The sequence below is a fragment of the Fringilla coelebs genome (genome assembly GCF_963513975.1).
Source record: "Fringilla coelebs genome assembly, chromosome: 5".
In the NCBI taxonomy this organism is placed as follows: domain Eukaryota; kingdom Metazoa; phylum Chordata; class Aves; order Passeriformes; family Fringillidae; genus Fringilla; species Fringilla coelebs.
Window position 1 is genome coordinate 69,725,040 of NC_140033.1, and position 21,797 is coordinate 69,746,836.

The 21,797-nt window shown below is 40.8% G+C and overlaps 1 protein-coding gene across 1 annotated transcript in view; it reads left to right on the forward strand.

The window, feature by feature from the left end:
• Positions 1-21,797, forward strand: part of DERA (deoxyribose-phosphate aldolase) — a 45,302-nt gene that overhangs the window by 10,758 nt on the left and 12,747 nt on the right. The window contains exons 4-6 of the mRNA XM_084206076.1: positions 194-289; positions 1,893-2,027; positions 6,896-7,024. Of these exons, the coding sequence (XP_084062202.1) occupies positions 194-289; positions 1,893-2,027; positions 6,896-7,024 (360 nt within the window). The remainder of the gene's footprint in view (positions 1-193; positions 290-1,892; positions 2,028-6,895; positions 7,025-21,797) is intronic.

Here is a 21,797-nt window from a genome sequence, read left to right on the forward strand (position 1 = left end):
GGTGAAGGAACGTGAGGGAGGAAACAGCGCGAGAATTACCTGGATCATTTGAGCAGCATAACAGACATCCCTGGTGTGCTGCTTGAGATCCTTGTGAGAATACAGGAGTGGGAGGTGAGGACAATGCACACATGCTCATAGAAAAGGTGGAATTCTCTGTATAAAAAGGGAACTGTGGCTTTTGCTTTTGCAGGTATCACTGCTGCAGCAGTTTGTGTGTATCCTGCAAGAGTCTCTGATGCTGTGAACACCCTCAAGGCTGCTGGTTGTAACATTCCAGTGGCTTCAGGTAAGCTTTATTTGAAAATAAACCATTAAATAATTTGATGTTGTAAAATGCATAGAGAAATCCAGAGGTTTGGACTTGCTTTTATGTCAGGGAATAAAGTGAAAAGGTGACAGGTGGAAGGAAGGGAATGGAAGGAGGATTTTCTTCTGGTATAATCTTTTATTGTCTTCCAACTTCAAGCTTCTCAGGAATGCCAAGTCTTTTTGCTGGAAGCTCTTCAAAGAGGTCTTTAAAATATATCAGTGTTTTTCTCACCTGGACAGAAGAAAATGAAATAGAGTGCTGGACAAGTACCAGTATTCACAAAGTAGATGATGATGATGATGATGATGATGTGAGTTTTAATAAAGGTTTTTTTTCCCTGTCATGTTTGGCTTCTAAGAGCAAGCCTGTGTCAAGGTTTAGCCCAAGGCAGCAACTGTGTGCCACACACCTGCTCATACAGCCACTTCCAGGATGGAGGGGAAAAGAGAATTGGAAGAGTAAAAGTGAGAAAATTTGTGGTTCCAGATAAGAGCTGCTTTTTTGTGCACTCCCAGCCCACTCACCAAGAAGAGGCCTTGACTCTGTGCTGGCACTCCTCTGCACTTACCAAACCATCCCTGGAGAGCCAAGGCTGCTTCCTGCACAAACCCAAACCAGCCCAGCTACAGGGAGGATAACCATCCCAGCCAAAAGCAGCACATCCTGCAGGCTGACTTCAAGGATGCTGTGAGCAGAGCCAGGGGTTGTTGCCTGCTGAGCAGCCAGAGGTTCAGGACTTTCACATCCAAAATCCAACAGGGTCAGCCCTTCTGCAGTCATCACACATGAGGGACAAGTCCTGAATGTGCAGGAAGCAAGAAGTACAATCAAAGAATTACTCAGGTTGGAAGGCAGCCCTGGATGTGATCTGGCCCAACCTCCTGCTCAAAGCAGGGGCTGACTTTGAAGTTAGATCAGGTGTTTAATGCTAAGATACATGTGAGTTTTTTGTTCTTGTTTCATTCTTGCGTAGGGGAAAAATACATACCAAATGCATTTATATGTCAGAGAGAAAGACAAATCTCTGACAAAGCCGTTATTTTTCTCATTTCCAAAGTTACCTTTGAGTTTTGTACTTAACCATCATAAACGTAATCTTAAATAGAACTCATTGAAAGCAATATTTGCTATATTGTGATTTAACCATTAAACAACATTATTAGGATTTAAGTCAAGATGCTGCTTAAAAGAATTGGAGAAAATTAAAAATGTATATATTGCTTCATACATTGAGCTCCTTGTTTGCTCAGTCTGCTGGAAGCAGTAGGAATTGTGCTTTTATCTAGGAGGTATTGTGCTTTTATCTAGGCTGTTCTGGAAAACATCAAGGCACGTGAAAGATCTTTTCACAAGATGCACTTACCTTGCTGGACATTGGTTTTTTGAGGCTAGAGCCACTATTTCTTATTGGTGAAGAGAGAGTAGGATGAAGTGCCTGTAGATTTTAAAATCATGGCAAGCATTAAACAAAAAGAATAACGATGAAACTTTTTGGTGTATTACTGGTATTTTCAATTTATAAAACTTTAACAGATTCATGAAACATTTCTTCCTTCTGCCTGCACCCTTTTCATGCTAGTGGCTGCTGGGTTTCCATCTGGACAAACTCCTCTGGAGACCAAACTGGCTGAAATAAGGCTGGCAGTGGAATATGGGGCCCGAGAGATTGACATTGTCATTAGCAGGAGTCTGGTGCTGACTGGCCAGTGGGAAGGTAAGTAAGCAAAAGTTCCTTTGGCAAGGAACCTAAACCTTTCTATATGGTCATGCAGAGCAAGTCTCTGTCTCTTCCCCAAATCTCTCCATCAATCCTTGAAGAATTTGGTCTTTCCCTTCAGAGTAATCTGGGGGTCTGAGCTAAATAAAAACTGTTTAATGAATTTATGACAAAGGGTTGCATTTTTTGAGAGGAATACTGTTGGAAGTTATGTCAGGCCGGGCAGGCAGAATGACTTTGTGGTTTGAAAATTCAGGTCTATTCCCTCCGTGCCTTTAGAGGATTTTGTGTACAGCATTAAAAAAAATAGCAAGTAAAAGCCTAATTATTTGGAGAGTTTTGTTAGAAAGCCCAAGGGTCTGCTAATGTAGATGATACCTTTTAAAATATACATGTTTCATTTCTTGACGAAAACACGTATCTTGGTTGTTTTCTTTTTGCTGAAAGTTGAGGGTACAAATTGACTGTTCATATTATTATTGATGTTCTGGCATCTGTAGACTACTACTAATTAGTAGGAACAATAATGCTGAAGATGGTTTTTGCTCTAATTGCATCCTTAATGTACTGTGAATGGCTCGCCTTAAGTGCTGACAGTGCTCCTATAACTAATCTCCATGTGAAGGTAGACACATCATTGTCTTGGAATGAATTTTCCATTTAGCTGTATAATGCAGTGCCAGAATATCCTGTTTGCTTGGGAGACTTTAGAATAAAGCCCTGGTACTTGACTTTATTTAAGAAAATAACAGAAATTATGGTAATAGATCATGTTTTCCGGTCTTCTTGCAATTAACAGTTAAAATTGAACCAAGAACCCCACATATTTCTGCACCTGTGTCTTCAGGACTGGTTTCCTTGCTGTAATATCTTGGCCTCTTTTGTAGTATTTGTAATCTCCATACTTTAGGTCTTAATTATTTAAGGATTAATATTTTTTTTTTTTAATATGAAGGAGAACTCAGAGGAGAAATACAGGGCTTGGATTCAGAGAGAGAGTTTGGATCATGACTGAAATGAATGGGAGATAAATTACTCTTTGTGGTCACAAATTACAAGGGAGGAGTACACAGCCACAGCAATGATGGATGTGATATAAAGCTGTCACTTTACTAAATAAGTAAATTAGGGATGGCTTTTAATTTGGTGTGCATATTCTTTTATCCAGAGCTGAAGTCTTCACAAGGTTGAAAGCTGTCCTTATTTTAGATATATATTTTATATATATATATATAATATATAAAACATATATTGTTGTATATTTTATGTATAATATAAAATACAAACCATCTATTTTATATAATATATTGCTATATTATGTATACTTTTATATTATTTATATTATAGAATAAATAACTATAACTATATAAATATAAATATATATAATATATTTTTTTTAGCTGATGGCAGAATTCAAATTATTTCCTAAGTTTATTCCTCAATCTGAATCTGTTTGTGACACGTGTTTATGGGATCTTGAAAAAAAGCTACTTCAGGAACAGAATTTACCAGAGATATGCCACAAGGTGAAAAATTTAAATATTTAACTTTCCTGTGTAAAAAGAAAGGTATTTCATTAGGTGATCTCGATATTTTGGTGAAAATCTAGTGTTCTGCCTTCCTGTTTAGCTTTCAATAGATATGTTACCTGTGTGGTTCAAGATAATACAGAATAATCTATAAAATATTTATAAGGAATCTAGAAGAAGGGACTAAGAAGGATTTTTTAGGCTAAATCCCTATATTACATAAAATTAAGTAGTGCAGTACCTGTGCCTCTGTTTAAGGTGTTCATCAACTAAAGCTGCCTTGCAGTTCTATTATAAATAATAGTAATAATAGTAATAATAGTAATAATAGTAATAATAGTAATAATAATAATAATAATAATAATAATAATAATAATAATAATAATAATAATAATAATAATAATAATATTCTATGAAGTGCTATTTTGTTAATTTCTAGCTTTTTCTTCTAGCCTGTGAAATAATTGGGGTCACCACAACAGAATAGTGTTGCTTTGTGATTTGCTTCAAAGGCTTGTTTGGTTATTAAATATTTTAGTGTATGTCCAATTATGTCAAGCTATTTTAAAGAAGTTCTTGAATATTGCTGGAGCTCTTTATGACACTCAGAATGCATCTTCCAGATCTTTGTGAAGTAATTGTTAAGATTTTTAAAATAATGCTGAGTATGAAAGCACCTTTATTGGACAGCTAAATTACATCAGAAAACAACATGAAATGAGATATAAGTTTATGAATTTACACACCTTTTATAAGCTTTTAGCTTTAAAAGCAATACTGCTTTAAAGTAGTTTACTCAGCTTTTGTCTTGTATTACTTGACAAAGTATGGATTAAACATAAATGATCAGTTTGGACACTTCCTTTAGACACAGAATGTGGAGCCTTTATGTAAGGAATGATCAAGTTGACCAACAAATTGTTGAAACAGACTGGATCTATTTATTATTATTTTTTTCCCCTTGTCATCATCATTTGCTGTACTCCTGAAGTTGTGTGGGGTGCAGTAATGTCAGTGCTAATTCCACAGCTGCTAAAAAAACAAACACCTGGACATGCTACACTGTCAGTGGCTGCAGGAGCATTGTTAACCCATCATTTGCTCTGTGGCACTTGAATTTTTCTGTAAGAAAAGCTTTGAGAGCTTTTTCTTTTTCCTTGTTTTTAGGACTCAAAAATAAATTCTCTTGCAGCCTCTTCATGGTGTTCTTAGCTCATTAGTTGAAAGAATGCCTTCAGGGTATCCTGTGACAGAGTTCTTGGACCAAAATCTTTGTGCCACTGCTGCTGCCCAGAGATGCTGTGTGTGCTGTGGCTGGTGTTGCTGGTGTTCTGCACAGCTCACAGATATTCCTGCATTTGTAGCACCCATCTTTGATCCTGCTGCTGTACAGCTTGATGGAACTGAGTCCTTAATTGCTGAACTTTTTGGCAGCACAGACTGTCCCACAGGAAGCCCAGCACTCCTTGAAACACTGAGCACCTTTTGAACTGTGTCTAACTGCACCCATACTTGAGATGTTTGCCCAAGATTTTTGGGATAATCCTGTTATTTGTGCCTTAGTTTAAATCTGACTGAGTACTGAAACTTCTCCTTTTATTTTTGAAAGGAGTAGGAGTTTTTACACTTGTTCTGCATCAAAGCAGTCCCAGCTTGCACTGGGACTGGGGTGCTCTGGCCCAAATGGAATTGCATTTTTATCTGTGCTTTTACTGTGGGGTCAGAAATGCCCTGTGAATGTCAGCTGTTGTCTGCAATAATTGGTCTCTGAGTAAAGAACAGCATTTCTTACCCACACACCTGCCCCACTGAAGTGTGCCCACTTTTCCTCCAGCCCAGCCGAGGATCCTGGGTGGTTCCTGGGCGATGTGTGCTGGCAGGCAGTGAGGCTGCTCCAACCAGCCTGACGCTAATTGCATGTGAAAGCACCTTCCAACTGCAAGGGAGGCTGCTGGAGCTGCAGTGCCAGGGAACAACAGCTGCAAGGATGGAATTTCTTTTCATGGAATCCAACCTAAATGTACAATTTGTTGATTTTGTTTTGACATTTTTGGTGGCGTTATCTCGAAGGTAGGGAAAACTTTTTCCTCTTGTTACCAAAAGTAGAAGAAGAAGAAAGCTGCTTTCTCTGGGTTTTCAAAAGCTTCAGGAAAGTGTTGCTCCACAAAAAGAGATTTCATTTGGATCTAACATGAGCAGGGTTATTAAATGCACAAAAAAAAAAAATAGCACAGGTCCTTTGTGTTTCCTTTTTGAGCCTCGATTTGATGTAGGTTTCTGGAGCATCACCAATTGATCAATAAAACATGTTAGACTGCATGCTAGTTCTGATTAATTCACACCTTTGGTACACAGTGAGAAACAAGGTGAAACCTGGTGTCTATAAAGGGACTTGCTAAGTGCATCAGCCAGTTGTCTGCTAATGTGTGCAGCGTGTCTCAGAAGGCCAGCCCAGCAATTCCAGCCCTGGACACCCTGGTGTGCCCATGGCATCAGTGGGATGAGGGCCCTGCCACAGCTGCCAAACCCTGCCCCACGCTTCCAGGTCTCACTTAAGGGCTGAGGGGAAAAGAAGTCTGGTATTGCTGAAAAAAACAAAAAGTCTTTCTAGCCTGGACTGTTTTAGCAAGACCTATTTAAACGTGTATTTTAGCCTTCTGTCAAAGAACTTTCTGATTATGTGACTGAAGATTGAGTGAAGTTTGTCAAAAGGACCCTCTTGCAAAGCATCCTCTTTGTTTATTTTGCATCTTAGTTTTTTTTAAAAATTCAAAATCCAGAAATGGCGACTTTGCACTTTAAGAGCTGCTTTTCTCCCCACACTGGAGCAATCTTAAATATCCCCAAACAGCCAATTTCTGACAACAATGCTTCATTATTTTCTGGCTCTTTCAGTCTCCCTCTGTGTAAACTTTTGTGAGAGCACTGCTGAATTTTACCAGGAAGGGTAAAAAGGAGGGTTTCACTGGCCAGGTGCAGAGGAAAACACAGCTATCTCTGAGTTCTGATTCAATGTACTACCATATTTATTGCTGGGAAAGCTGGTTTAAGATCAATCGTTACTCTCAGAGCATTTTTTACTGCTGATGTAGTCGTGGGTATTTAGTACATTTGTATTTTGAGAGAACAGACATTAATAGCTATTAAGTAAAGTCTGAAACTGCAGGCGTTGTTAATTACCTCCAGTCATGTAATTTATTGAACTTACAAAACTTAAGTTCCTGAGCGCTACGACTAATTATAAGATAGGAAATTAATCCAGAAGTGGAAATTACAGCCATACTTGAAAATATCTCTCAGGCAACTTTGATCATTTCCACGTGCTTTTGTGCCCAGGTCTGTACGAGGAGATCCGTCTGTGCCGTGCAGCCTGCGGAGAAGCTCACATGAAAACAATCTTGGCCACAGGTGAACTGGGCTCCCTTGCCAATGTCTACAAAGCCAGTATGATAGCTATGATGGCAGGTAAATACCCTCAGTTCTCCTTTTATGCTGAGAATGTCTTTGCTATATTATTTACGAGGTTTAAAAAATTCTGGTTGTGGAAGTTCGGTTTTGTCGCTGGTAGAAAAAAATTTGTGTAGCAATTACTGCAGCTGCAGGTGGAGTCATGAAGTGTCACTTGTTCTGTGTAACCTACAAAGAACTGCATGAAATGTTAAGTGAGGAGCTGCTGAATGGCAGGGGTTGTAGGAACAAGTAAAATTTGTGGTCAAACATCTGATCTCATCAGAATATTTAATAAAGGCATATGGGGCAGACGCGCTGTGGTGACCTACAGGTAGGATGTGGGTAGGTGGCTCACAGGCTTGTTTTAGATGCAAGGGGAACTTCCCAGTGCAGATTGGTGCCAAAAGCTCTCAGTTTTTGTGATCACTTCTGGCCACCTCTGAGGGGGCAGCTCAGGAAACCAACCTTCCAGAACAGGAGAGAGCTCCCAGGGGCTGTGCATACTTGGTAGGTGTTACATCTTTCTTAGCTTAGCACCCATTTGGCCCCAGATTTTCAGCAGCTTTGGTACAACCTTTCCTAGCTGAACCAGGATTATAGATCTGTGTTTCTATGTTGGAGGTGCAAAATTGGGAATTGGCTCCCAGGCACTTGCTTTTCCCACCATGGGCTCCTCAAGTTTATTTCTAGAAGTGTAAAGATATACTGAGAACCACTTGGGTTTGTCTGTCTTCTAAACTTCCCCTCATTTGTTATGTTAATTTTTTCCCTCCTTTTTTTCCTTCAGACTTGAAATTCTTACATTAAAGGAAGAAAAGCGTAATCAAGTGTCTTGTCAATATTTAAACAAATATTCAGCTTGCTGCTGACCTCCCTGTTACCATACACAGTTCTGTGCTTCTTTGATTCAAGTGGAATGGAGAGCATTTCAGGCTTCTAACAAGCCCAGCTACAATGTCAATTAGCATCATTAGACACAGTGGATCAGTATTATGCCACTAAATATTGCTTTTAATTAGAAGAGGTGTAAGAAATACACATTTCCTCTTATTTAAATGATGCACTAATCATTGTGATCACTTTTTGTACCACTGAGTAGTGAAAAAATTCAGCCTGCAAAGCATTTTACCATTTTCAGAATTTTGCTGGTGTAGTTTTTTTGAAATACAGCAGATGGCTCTATTGTTAATGATTTTCCTTGCCTAGTTATTCACTTTACAAGATACTTATCCATCTGAATATATCCAGTAATTTCTTTATTTCAGTCTTTTGCTTTTTCTTTGTGGGTAGGCATAAAAATAAGAATTTATTTGTACTCTACATACATCCACTGAGGGCAAGGCTTTCAGACTCCAACTTGTCAGAACTGCTGAGAGCCTCGAATTCCAGTTGAATTTTGGTTTTTTGGTATCATTTTGGGGTCAAAGTGAATCCATAGTATGGTGGATTCAACTGAAAAAGTGGCTTTAGAAGTTCTTGCTGCCTCTGACCACTTCCTCCTGTCCTTTACAGCAAAATACAGTTCCTTCAGCTGTGCTGTTAAAAGTGCTTCTCATGTGTCATTGTGAGCTGAGTTTTCAAAGAATTCCAGTTGAAAATGATTCCAGAAAAGGGTTAACTAGTTGCCTGTGGGGTTTTTGATTGGTTGGAAATGTTTTAGGGTTTTTTTTTAAATGGTCACAGCCTCAGTAATCTGGTTCACAGCCTTGCTTTGCATGCAGCTGTATCAGTGCAACTGGGGATGTGCAGTCCCCAAAAAACAAGTGAAGTTCTTGCTTTACTGTCCATGATGGGACGTAAGGGTAGCACCAAATCCTGGGGTTACAGAGGTTTGCAGTGCCTTGCTGGGCATGCACACATTCACCAGGGTCCTGAAGCACAAAGCCACCAGGGGTAGAATATATAAAATATAATAGAATTTAGATAATAAAATATAAAATGTAAAATATAAAATATAAAAATATATTACGTTATATAATATTATATGATATATGATATTACATTACATTATATTATATTATAAATATATTATAAATATATTATAAATATATTATAAATACATTATATTATATTATATTATATTATATTATATTATATTATATTATATTATATTATATTATATTATATTATTTACTGTATATAATTATATAAATATTTAATAGTATATATAAGAATATGTAATATCATAATATATAATTTAACTATATAGGATATATATATTGTTATTATATAATTAAAATTATATATAAATATAAAATAGAAAATAAATCAATCAATAAATTAAAAATAATAAAATATTTAATTTTATATAATATAAGCTAATATATTATATATAATTTTCCTCTATGTAAGCTGGTGGTTCCTGACTCCTGTTGCCTCTGAAATAATTCTCCATGGCTACTTTTTCTTCTCTAGTAAAGTCCACAAGGGGAAAGACATCAGAAAGGGAGGAGGCCCGCAGGTATCCTAAATTCTTTTAACCCTGCCTTTACCAACTTGACTGACATGCCACAAATTCTTCTGGAATATTTAAGAAGCTATTTCTGAGTGAAAGAGCTGACATGCCTCTAAGGCCAGTGACTCACCTGGCAAGAATAAGCTGTGCAGTGCTGAGGAGGGCAGGGTGGCAGGGAGCTCTGCACAGCAGAGCCTCTGTCCCACTGCCTAGGGAGCACCTGGATTTTGGAAAGCTGCCTGAGACAAACTCCTAGCACAGAATCAGGAAATTTGGGGTTTATAGCCTCCACTGCCATTTCTTGTGCTTCTTCAAGGCCTGGTGGTGATTTGAGTGCATGAGCTTCTCAAGGAAACTGACTGCATTTCTGACTCTGCTTTGGGGACAGAGAGTAAAGTAATTAAAAAAAAAAAAAGAAATACGAGACAAAGATAAAAACAGACAAAGCAAAAATAAAAAAAAAAAAAGTCAAAAATAGTAAAAAAAAACCCCTGAGATCAGTTGTGAGTTTCTGGCTTTAAGTCTCATGTTCAATACAAAAATCAAGGGTCCCCCCTCAGTAGCATGTGAGTTGTATTATGTATTGATTTAATTGTGTGTGTACAACTTCAGCTGTAATTTGATACTAAGTCAGTTTTTAGAGCCCAGAGCATTTGCAAATGAAAGGCAAAGCAAGGGAGGAGGCTTGGTAACACATAAACAAAATTTCACTTTGTGTCTTCTTTTCCTTGTCTGAAATACAGCCGTGTTGGGTTTATGGTGTGTCTGTAAAGGGCACACTCCACCTGTGAAACATCCACCAGAAACCAGAAACAGCTCCTTTCTGTGGCTGTGACCTGGCTCTGAATGCCCTCCAGGGTGGCAGGTGGAGTTCAGCTCTGGGCTGGAGGTCCAGTATGGGCTGGGGCAGGTCAGGGAGTCCTTAGGGGTGTGTGGGAAGAGTGCTGGGCACTGGCTGGTGACTGAAGCTTTCTGGGCCACTGTCTGAGTGCAGAGGTGGCTGCAGTTGGCTGCTTAATCAGGACAGTGATTATTGCTTATGGTTAATTAATTATTAATTATACTGGAATTATACTGGGGCTTGATCCCTTCCCTGTCTGCTGCAGCATCCTGCATAGGCTGTGGTCGTTCTGCATCTTCAGCATCACAACATTGTTGTGCTCTAGTTAACATCAGTGAAAATTTAGAGCAGAGAACAAGCTCAAAACACACTGTGGAAAAGCAAGATGCAGCCTGGCAGTCTGTCTCAAAGTTTTGAATGATATCATGGACTAACAAAGTTTTTGAATTAAGTGTAAGATCAAAAGATGGAGTATCTTTAAATACAATCAGCCTAAAAGAGGTTGGAGCAGAAACAAGTGACTTCATTTGTTCTGGTACAGAATGGGGGGAATTAAAAAAGCCAGCAGTATGAAAATGCTGATAACAGCATGTTCAGTGAGGCACTACAAGGATGCTCCCTTAAATGAGGTAATTGCCTACAAGCTTAACAGTGATACTGCAGCTAATCACTAGAAATAATGTAGGCGTGATAGATAAGCTTGGAGTTGAAAAGTTCCAACAATGCAATCACAATATCCTCAGGTTTGAATTGCTGATGAGGGGCCATACAAAGACTAGTAGCAAAAAAAAATTAAAAAAAAATAGTGGGGCTTGAGTAAAGCAGACCTTGAAGGAATGTGAAATGAGACTTAAAAATCTGTCTGGAGCTCAGTAATATGTGTGGAGGGAATCAGAAGTGAAGGAATGGAAAGCGGTTGAGACAGGCTAGGGCAGGCTCTCTTGAAAAGTCTTTCCAGTTGAGTCAACAGAACCCTGCATGGGTAAGTAGAGGACAGAAGGAACACTTGAGAGAAACAAAGATGTTGGGGGAAAAATAAAGATGCAAAGAGTCTGTGAAGTGAGAACAGAGCTAGAGTGCATACAGTGAAGCCTCATTTGTTTGCAGTTTGTTAAAAACCCAGACGTGCATGCAATGGCACATTTTGTTATGCATTTATTTATGTGCTTACTGAGCTGTGTGCCTGCCTACACAGCCATCCATATCTGAGGGGAGATCTTTATTTGGGGCCATTCATATTTGTCAGAGCAGGATGCCTGGCAACTCTGCTAATTTTATGCAAGGTCTGTTCTATTAATGGTATTCTCCTGTAATCAGAAAATAAGAATATATACCCTCCAATGAAGTCCAAGAAGAAATACCAGTGTAAAACAGTGTGAAACCTGTCAGCTCTGTACCTGTTTGTTTGATTTTGTGCTACCCCCACCACCACCTGAGTTTCTCCCTCCACCATCTCCCCTTGCAAATAGAAACAATGCTATTTCCAAGCACTTCTCACCAGAAAAGCACCAACTCAGGAAGCAGAAGATTGGTTTGAGGTTGCAGAATGACTTCCAGCATCACTTTTGACAACTCTTCTTGCTCTCTGGTTTTCAGAATGACTTCCAGCATCACTTTTGACAGCTCTTCTTGCCTCTCTGGTTTTCTGTGGGTAAAATTAACATTTGCACGTTTTATAGAACCTCTGTGAGGCTTAATAAATTAAGATATAAACAGAAATGTGTTCCTCTCATTAGAAGGTAGAAATTTTTGTGCCTGTGCATGAAGATGGAACACTCTTGGTCACGATTCAAATTGGGAAATGGAGCAAGAGAAGGTCTGGAAACTTTCTGGTGGGAGCTGCTGGCTGTGATTTCCTGGTACAGCCCTGGGAGTGACAGTAGTGGTGGGAGCCAGCAGAGCTCCCAGGTGATGCTCTGTGCCCTGCAGCACACAGGAGCAGCAGGGAGGTCCCCTTCCTCCTGCTGTTCTCCCAGCACTCTGCCCAAAATGTCCCTCCAAAGGGCAGGGTTCTGTGTGTTCCCTGCGCCCCTGCTCTGGCTGGCTCTCCTCAGAAACCCCAGGCTTGTCCTTCTCTCTCAGGACAAGGGTTTGGATGCTGATTTCTGCTTCCTGACCTTTAGGAAAGGGGCTGTTCTTTCTGCTCCACCCTTTGGTTGTGAAACAGCAGCTACAGACAGAGTAGCACACTGTTGAGAGGGGTCAACTTTCTAACAGCAAATTATCCTCAGTGCCTGAATGGCACTTTACTTTTGCTGATATTCAAGATCTTTCCAAAACATGTTAATTAAGGAATATCTAAATGGTATACTTTCAATTTATAGCAACTGATGCAGAGAGGTGAGAAAGCACCCCTGTTGGGTTAATTTTCCCCATGAATGAAACCTTGTTTCTATGTTAAATAACTTGTTAGGATTCGAGCTCAAACTTCTGAAGTTTCATATCACCTCAGACTCAGAAGTTGTTGCACAGTGAATAGTTCCAGTCAAACATGCCAGCAAAATAAAAGGGATTCCTGGCAAAAAAACTTTGCATCTGTGAAGCTCCACTATTGAAGGTAATGGTTTGAGAGAATGCAATTTTCAAACATGGAAATATTATGTAAAATCAATAGATGTACTGGGTACTATTTATTTCTTTGATATTTCAGGTTAGGTTTTTTTATTCTGTCAGTAGCAGGTGTTACATTCTACTAAACCAGTGAGAAATAGAAATAAATATTTAATTTACTGTACCTATCAATTATATAAAATTGGCTTATAAAATATTAAAAGAGATTGCATGTAGGAACACTAGTTAGAAAATCCAGCTCCTTAACAGAAACCTAATATAGATGTGGAAATACATGAAACATGATTTTAGGGTTTTAGGTCCCAGATTTTTTTGTTGTTGTTGCTTTTTAAGAGGTATCAAGGCCTAGTGGTTGTTCCTGTCTAATTTGAAGACATATGCTCATGGCAGCAGCAATGTGGATTTAGACTTGTGAAGAGAAAAGTGTTGAGTGGAAAAATTCATCAGGAATATGTGCTCTTGAACATCATTAAGTTGTTTTAAAAACTATGGATGCTCACTTGAATATACCATTTAATCATAAGGACACAGGGAAGAGCAAAGAGGCATAACAAGAGATGAGCACAAACAGAAGTGAAAAACCACTTGAGCCATAAAAGTGGGACAAAACCAAGAAGTTTCCCAGAAGGAGGGCATGGATTGTTTCCCTACCTGAATGTTAAAGCTGCAGGTTAAGACACACCCATGAGCCTTTAACAAATCATGCCCTAATGGTGCTGATGCTGCATTTTTTAAAAAGTGTTACATCATGAAGTGCAGGAAACACTGAACACCCCAGCTGGCTGCTGGGGTGCATGAGCACATTCCTCACTGAGCTACCCAGGACTGGTCAAATGCAAATGCATTTATCATAGAATATGCTCATTTTTCAAAGGTGTTTGGAAACAGACTCTTCCTGCTTGCCTCTGTGGCTGCTTGCATTGTCTTTGATGAGTTACACAAGGAACTTGAATTTCCTTGGCAGGTACCTGGGTTACTTGGAGTCTGTCTCCCAGCCTTTCTGTGTTCCTCTGGTTCTTGTTGTTACAGCTCAAATTGTGAACAAAAAATGGAATATATTCCCTTCTTTGACACTATACTTGGGAATTTCATCCCCTGGGAAATGTTCCTGATTTTTTTTTCAATTCCTTTTCAGAAATTGTAGTTTTAAAATTCATTATCTCTCAGATGAGACAATTTAAGATTTCTGCCTTAAGATTTAGTACTTTATAGTTACTAAAGACAATAGCTTTCCCAGAGGTGTCTGTAGTAGTCCTCCTTCTGAGGGAATTTTTCAAAGACTGAGTTGACAGCAAAGGCCATAGTCTTCATGGCAAGTCAACAGGGATCTGACATCTGATTGTCTCTTGTATCTTTGATGTTTCTTTCCTGCTAGCTATTTGGGCTATAAAGCGATTTCTCTGCGGTGTACGACTGCAGCTGATTCCTAAAGTTGAGTTCTCCCTAAATCTGAAGTGTAGAAAAGATTCCTCCTTGGTGATGCCAGGAGCTCTTCTTGGGTATAACATCTTCTTTCCATCACTTTTGCAGTCATGCTGCCAGTCCAATGTCCAATTTACCAGCCTATCCCAAACATCTCAGAAGGGAAATCTTGTAGTTTGTCACTGTTAATTCATCTGTGATGGACCAAAAAGGAAACAAGGCGTGATGCTCCATATTCCATGCCTCACACTGAACTTAAATTATGGAATACAAAATTGTGAGTAATAGATCTTCAAAAGCCTCCTTCCCACACGTCCTGGAAAGTGAATTTGTGCAGAACTCACAAAGCCTTCCTCACAAAAGGAGCTTTGGATCAGAGCTGACCCCAGGATGTGGAAGCAGCTCGGTGGGGTAGGATGGAGAGGGATGCTGTGTTTCTTGGGAATCCCAGTCCCCAGGAAGAGGAGGGGTGGCATTTTTCAGCTGGTTCTCTGCTACCCTGACACCATATACATGCTGTTGGTAGATAGCTAATTAGGTTTATGTTGCAATCAGGCACTGTGCTTGCAGCTGCTCTGGATCTCAGCACATCCAGCTTCTCAGCAGCTGACCAGTTGCAGCAGAGTTGCAGAATCCTTCAAGGCAGAATCCTCCAGGAATTTCAGCTGGGTGGACCCTGTGCTATTGTAACCATGCCATTGCCAGTGCCTGGGTTAGAATTACAGCTCAGCTTTAAACTCGGTGTCTCCAGAGAGCACTGCAGAAATGCTTGGTTTTTTCCCTAGAAATAAAACAAAAATATCCCAGTAAAATAAGCAGAGCTACTCCACGCCCTTCCACAGCATCTCGGTGAGTTCATTTGCAGGCACTTGCTTCTATTATGAAGTAAGAACTGAAGGTAAGAGAGAAAATCAAGAAGAAATTAATATATTTTTCTTCTAAAATGTTGAAGAGATTGAGTAAAAAAAAAGTTAGTGAGAGGTAAAGAGAAGCTTTTAGGTTTGAAGTGTTCCTGTGCCTTTTTTGCCATCTTAAGAACTCAGTTTTGGAGTGAAACATGGGAACATGCAGAGCACTTTGTCATCTAAGTACAGAGTGCTGCAGATAAGAACAAATAATTATTAATCAGTAACACCACTGTATTTTGCTGCTTCCTGTTTAATGAATGCCTTGTTCATGAAAGAAGCAGGAGAGATCTGAGATTATTTGAGGGGAATTTTTGTTCAGCGGAAGGCAAAGGAAAGATAAGAACAGAATCAGTTAAAGTCAGAAGGAGGCAACTAATATGGCTTTTGAGGTATTCTGTATTATTCATGGCAGTGACTCCTGTATGGCTTGTAAGTTTTCTGCGTTTTCATTTGCTAAATTAGGTGGGACATCACATAAAGAGTAAAGTAGTCAGTGAAATGTAGAAAGATTGAGATCATGCAAAGCTTGTAGATTCCTTTCCACAAAATGTGGTTAGCTACAGCACTGATTTTTATGTTAATTTACTAGTGAATAATTTAAAAAGACCTGTTTACTTTTTAATAAAAAGGAAAGATATAAATTGGCTGAGTGTTCCTAATGTTACTTACAGCTGCCTTTGAGCAGATGTTAGGGATTCTTAGTGGTAGGCTAGACCAAAATAAGTTTTATGAATAAACAAACAATTTCCTTTTACTACCAACTCTTTCAGGCTGATTCTCTCCCAAATTCACTGTGAATGGCTTTTTAAAGTCTCCTCATAAATAATTACCTTTCTTGTGGCACTTTTTTCTAGGCACTTGGATTTTAATTACAGTGATGAACTGTTTTAATAAGTTGTTAAATAATTTTATCTTTTTAGAAGTGAATCCATTTTCTATTTCTCTTTGACTTCATCGGTTCCTGGGACTTTAATCCTTTTAATTCTTGCTAATTCACTTTATAAATTCATGCTGGAGAAGTAAACAGCAAGCAGCAGCATCATTTTCTTTTGAACTCTGTGCACGTACACCCACCTCAGCTTGCTGGTTATCAATGGTCTCCTGTTACTAGCAACCATTTTGTTTAACTCAATCACTTGGATCACAGTAAGTATGAAAAGATAGGTAATTAAATGGAGACAATTTTGCTTTGGGCTAATGTCTGGGGGCCTTAAAGCCCTCCATGGGAGTGAATACAGTGCTTAGTTCATAGATAAGGGATATTTAACGCTGCTGTACTTCACCCCAGAACAGCATCTTCCAATGTAAATACTTATCAGACACCTCTGTGTGTGATTTGATGTTGGGGAATGCTGAACACAGAATTCCTCCTGGCTTTTTTTGCTGTTTATGCCAGAAGGAAAGGTGCAGGTGGGGTGACACCGTCCCTGCCTCTGCAGTTTGGCACGTGACAACTCAGCACAGCACAGGGGCTGTTCTGCTTGACCACCCCTGTTTCTGAACATCTGAGTGAAGAACTCATTGTGTCTTGGTTTGAAAAGACAGGTGTTTGAAGGCAGGAGCCTCCCCTGAAATGGAAAATGTAAACCCCCTCCCTCCGAATTATTATAATTTCGAAATTAAAAGGCTCTCAGGCAAAGATATGGGAATAGGAATAAAAGTTATTTACTAGGAAAATTAAAATACAAATGCAATAGTACAAACAAAAAAACCCCCACTGACAGTCAGAGCAGGAGCTGACCCCTTGTGTGTCAGGGTGGTGGCACAGTCCCATCCCAGGGGTGGCACAGTCCCATCCCATGGTGGTGTCACAGTCCCATCCCAGGGTGGTGGCACAGTCCCATCCCATGATGGTGGCACAGTCCCATCCCAGGGTGGTGGCACAGTCCCATCCCATGATGGTGGCACAGTCCCATCCCATCCCAGGGTGGTGGCACAGTCCCATCCCAGGGTGGTGGCACAGTCCCATCCCATGATGGTGGCACAGTCCCATCCCATGGTGGTGGCACAGTCCCATCCCATGGTGGTGGCACAGTCCCATCCCATGGTGGTGGCACAGTCCCATCCCATCCCAGGGTGGTGGCACAGTCCCATCCCATGGTGGTGGCACAGTCCCATCCCATCCCAGGGGGTGGCACAGTCCCATCCCATGATGGTGGCACAGTCCCATCCTAGGGGTGGCACAGCCCCATCCCAGGGTGGTGGCACAGTCCCATCCCAGGTTGGTGGCACAGTCCCATTCCAGGGGTGGCACAGTCCCATCCCAGGGTGGCACAGTCCCATCCCAGGGTGGTGGCACAGTCCCATCCCAGGGTGGTGGCACAGTCCCATCCCAGGGTGGTGGCGCAGTCCCATCCCAGGGTGGTGGCACAGTCCCATCCCATCCCAGGGTGGTGGCACAGTCCCATCCCATCCCAGGGTGGTGGCACAGTCCCAGGTGGTGGCACAGTCCCATCCCTGGGTGTCACAGTCCCAGGGTGGTGGCACAGTCCCATCCCAGGGTGGTGGCACAGTCCCATCCCAGGGGTGTCACAGCCCCATCCCATGGGGGCTCAGCCCTCCTGCAGTGCCAGCTGTGGCTCTGCTGCAGCAGGATCCTGCACAAGGGGGGAGTTTTCCTCTGCAGCTGCAGGGCTGCTGGAGATGGGCCTGCTCTCCCTCTGGGAATGCAGGGCAGGAGAAAGCTGCTCCTCTGGGAATGCAGGGGCAAAGGCTGCTGGGCTGTTCCAGGGCAGATTGTACCCAGGTAGGAATGCTTGGCTCCTGCCCTGGGCGCAGCATCTCCCCGTGGGATGGTGGAATTGGATCAGCCCTGCAGGGACACTCACTGGCCATGAAGATAATTAATAATTAATGGCCCATGAACAGCAGAGATCTCCTGGAGGGAGAATTGGTTGGGGGAGAGGTAAAGAAAACTGCCCCATGAACAGAAGATAACTGCCCCATCTCTGACAGATGGCAAATAGAATACACACTTATTTTACAATCCAGGACACATTGATATCAGAGTGAGGCTCTGAAATCTTGCTGCAAATTTTACATAGATTTTTTTTTCCTCTAAGAAAGATATAAAATGTGCTGTCCCAATGAATAGTGACACTTAATAACTTGCCACTAAATACCTATGAGGATATGTATATATACATCTAGCACAAAGAGAGTTTGATACTCAATTTCTTTGATTCACAGTATTTCAGTAAAAAATGGAATGCCAAAGTTCAAAATTATCATGTATATTTAGTGTAAGTTTTTAAAACTGTAAAACCTGTATATGAAATGTAGATTTGAAGATTGGAACATCATCTTTGTTTTGCCAGTGGACAGGTAAAATCAACATTTCTCTATCCCTTTCAATATATATTTTTTTTTAAAATAACCAACACCCATGCAGTTGTTTAATCAGGTTGTTGATGCTTTTGGTTTGAGATGCTCACCATAATTGCAGTCTGTGGTAAGATCAGCACACAGGCTGTTGATAAAGGGAGGTGAAAAAACCATCCCCTGGCATATTAAACACCTTTTTATGAGTTGCTCCCTTTTTGTGATGGTGCTTACTGGTCTCTTTTATTTCCTTCATTCAAGTAGTGCTCAGTATGAGCTTATGCCAGAAAAGTCTGACTGAATTTATCAGCAACACACCTTCATAAGGCAGCCCTTTGAAATAAAATTGTTAGTTTTGCCATGTAAGCATTGTTAATAATGCAATGGGAGGAAAAAAGGATTTCTTAAAAAACCAGAAGTGTCTTTCCCTGGCCTCCAGCAGAGAGCTGCCTCCTGCTTGGAGTGTGGCTGCACAGTCAGGGGTTTTGGTTGCTTTTTTCATTGAAGGGAGCTGGCAGGTTTTTTGGTATTCAGGCAGCCTGGAGAGTTGGAAACATTGCAGAACAACCCTACTGACAGTAGTGAAAACATCTGGAAGTTCTCCTCTACTCTGCAGCCTGCACATGTGGGCTTCTGCAGTTAAATGCCAAATTATCAAGGTGGAGAAGGAAAAAGGAAACACTCTGAGGGACAAAATTTCTTGGAAAGTGGCAGCTTTGAGTAAGATTGATGCCCTCTAAAAACAAGCATTGTGATGCTTTGTATGTATAAGGCCATCCAGGATGTTACCCTTTGGGTATTTGTTGCATCAGGAGAATCCAGGAAGTCCATGATAATATCTACATGATTGTAACTTGTTGCTGTTGAACGTGTTTGAGTGTCATAAAAAATAAGATAAAGTGTCTCACATTTTCCTGGTAATCATGTGGGCACTAAAGTGGAATATTCATCCCTCTGATATGTAAAAGCCACATGGAAACAAACAGGTCGTAGATGAGTCTGGTGAGATCTGGCACCTTTTATTTTTTTGGTTTTCAGGCAAAGCTAGAAGGCAGAACATTGGCCCTTCCAATTGCTCAAGGAAAATACCTTTGATCCTGGAAATCCCCCTGGTGCTGGAGCCTTCAGCTGTGCCAGCTGCCTTTGGTTGCAGGGGACAGCGTGGAAGAGGGGCTGATGCTGCTGCTTGTCCTCTGCATGGCAAAGAGGCTGCATGCTGGATGGATTCTGACTGCAGCACCAAGACATGGACTTTTAAATCTCAAAAATCAATCCTGCCTTTCTCTGGGTTAGCGTAGGAACAGAATCTTAAACTGCTTTTAACATCAAGTGTTGAAAAACACTCAAAATGACATTGAAGTGTCATGATTTTGGCTGCATTATGGATGGTGGATTTTTTTTAATCTTTAACATTCATAGCACCTTCTTGATAAAGTAGACTGATTTTCTACTTGCTTTATTCAGTGTGGAGTATTTCCAAATTGATTTTAAACAGCTATTTCTTCAATTTGGGTAATTTTGTTGCAAGCTAATAGACAATACGTAAGTGTACCTGAGCTTTAATGTTAACATATTTGTTTCAAAGTTGTTATCAACGTTAAAAAGCACAAAGCTAAATGTGGTTGCTAAAACATGGAATGCAATATGCCACGTAGTGCTGTGATTCTGAGCCATCATGCATATTTATTATTTTCTTCCAAATTGCAGTGCTATTACTGGTAGATATATCAGGGGTTTAGCCTCAGTCTGTAATATGTCATGTACAGGACAACATTTTGAGAGGCTGAGATGTATTGATCCAAAACCAAGAATGCCAAGAGGGAAAAAGCCTGACCTAGACCAGTGCTGTTTTAATTATATCACAGTTTCAGCTAGTTTATCATTGTTTAGGTTAATTTAAGTGTAAGCAAGGAAGTGATGCAATGAATTTCAGTGTTGGTAAAGGAAGCTTCAAGGGGGAGATTTTTAAATCAAGTTTCTCCCACAGCATTTTGGTTTTTCACCCATCCTAGCCAGAGCAGTGCTGAGATTGCTTGCATTCAGTCTGAAAAGAAAGGCCAAGCTTTTTCTTCATCAGTAACTGCTGGAGGAGGCCATGGATTTGGGAATTTGGGGCCAGAGCTGTGCCACCAGCACTGCCTCCTGCCCTGGGTGCACTGTGCTAGAGAGGGAGGTTTCTACTGATGTCTCTTGTACTTTGAGTCTTGCTCAAAATCAGGAGTGTGGCAAAAAATAGCCCACAGAATGGCTTGTAGGGGAAATCAGCAGTGCAAGTGGGTAAGCTGAGAGAAAGGTCTGGTTTTTCCCAGTGGTAGTAAGGTTAGGATTAGTTGTTGGGATTCCAGGATTTATTTCTTCTTTCTGCCTTTGGCTTGTCACGTGTCATTAGGCAAACTGCCTTAGCAGTTCCAGTGGTGCCATCTGCAAAAAGAAATAAGGTTAATGTAGGTCATATACTGAGTGCAGTAGGTGGCACACCCTTTTAAAGAATCAGAATGGGATCTGGTAAATTAACATGAGATTTAACAAGCAGATAACAACACAGGAATTCCTCATACTTCCTTGTTGTCCCATAACACGTCATTCCTGATGCTTCCTCTTTGGAGAGGAAGAGGAATGGCTGTTCCAGCAGCACACAGTTACCTGAACTCCTGCACCCTGGCATCTCCCAGCCCTGCTGCTGCATGGCAATGCAGGGAGGTGACTGGGAGCGTGGTTCCTGCAGGGCTTCAGTGTGGCTGCAAGCCAGGAGCCACCAGTGACAGGAATTACAGCTGTGGTCTTTGGCCCTGTAGCACATGTCAATTATTTACCTCCTTTTCCTCCATGCCACATAGGGATTGGAAGGAATGCTCTAAAAATAGCAAGTGCCTATGCTGTGCAGCTGAGCAACAGAAGGTGGTATGGCTCTTCCTGCTGAACCTTCTAAAGAAACATTTTAAATGAACACACAGGAAACTAATACTAATTAATAATAGTATTCTGTGGAGACCTGTGGTCGAGGCTGCAACAGTGCATTAGCAAGCCATGCATAATTCAGCAACGCTGAATTCTTTCAGACATCATCTGCAGGGAGTTTTGCACAAGTATGGACTTGATAATTTGTCCCTTTGTGTGCATGTGTAAGTGCTCCTGAGGGCATCGTTTGGCCCGCAGAGCCCCTGTTACTGGAGGTGCTGTTCAAGAAAGGGAGCATCCATTCTGAGTCGTAGGAACCAAGCTGGGATGATAGGATGAGTTTTCAGAAGGTTGTCCTCCTTGTAAACAGAC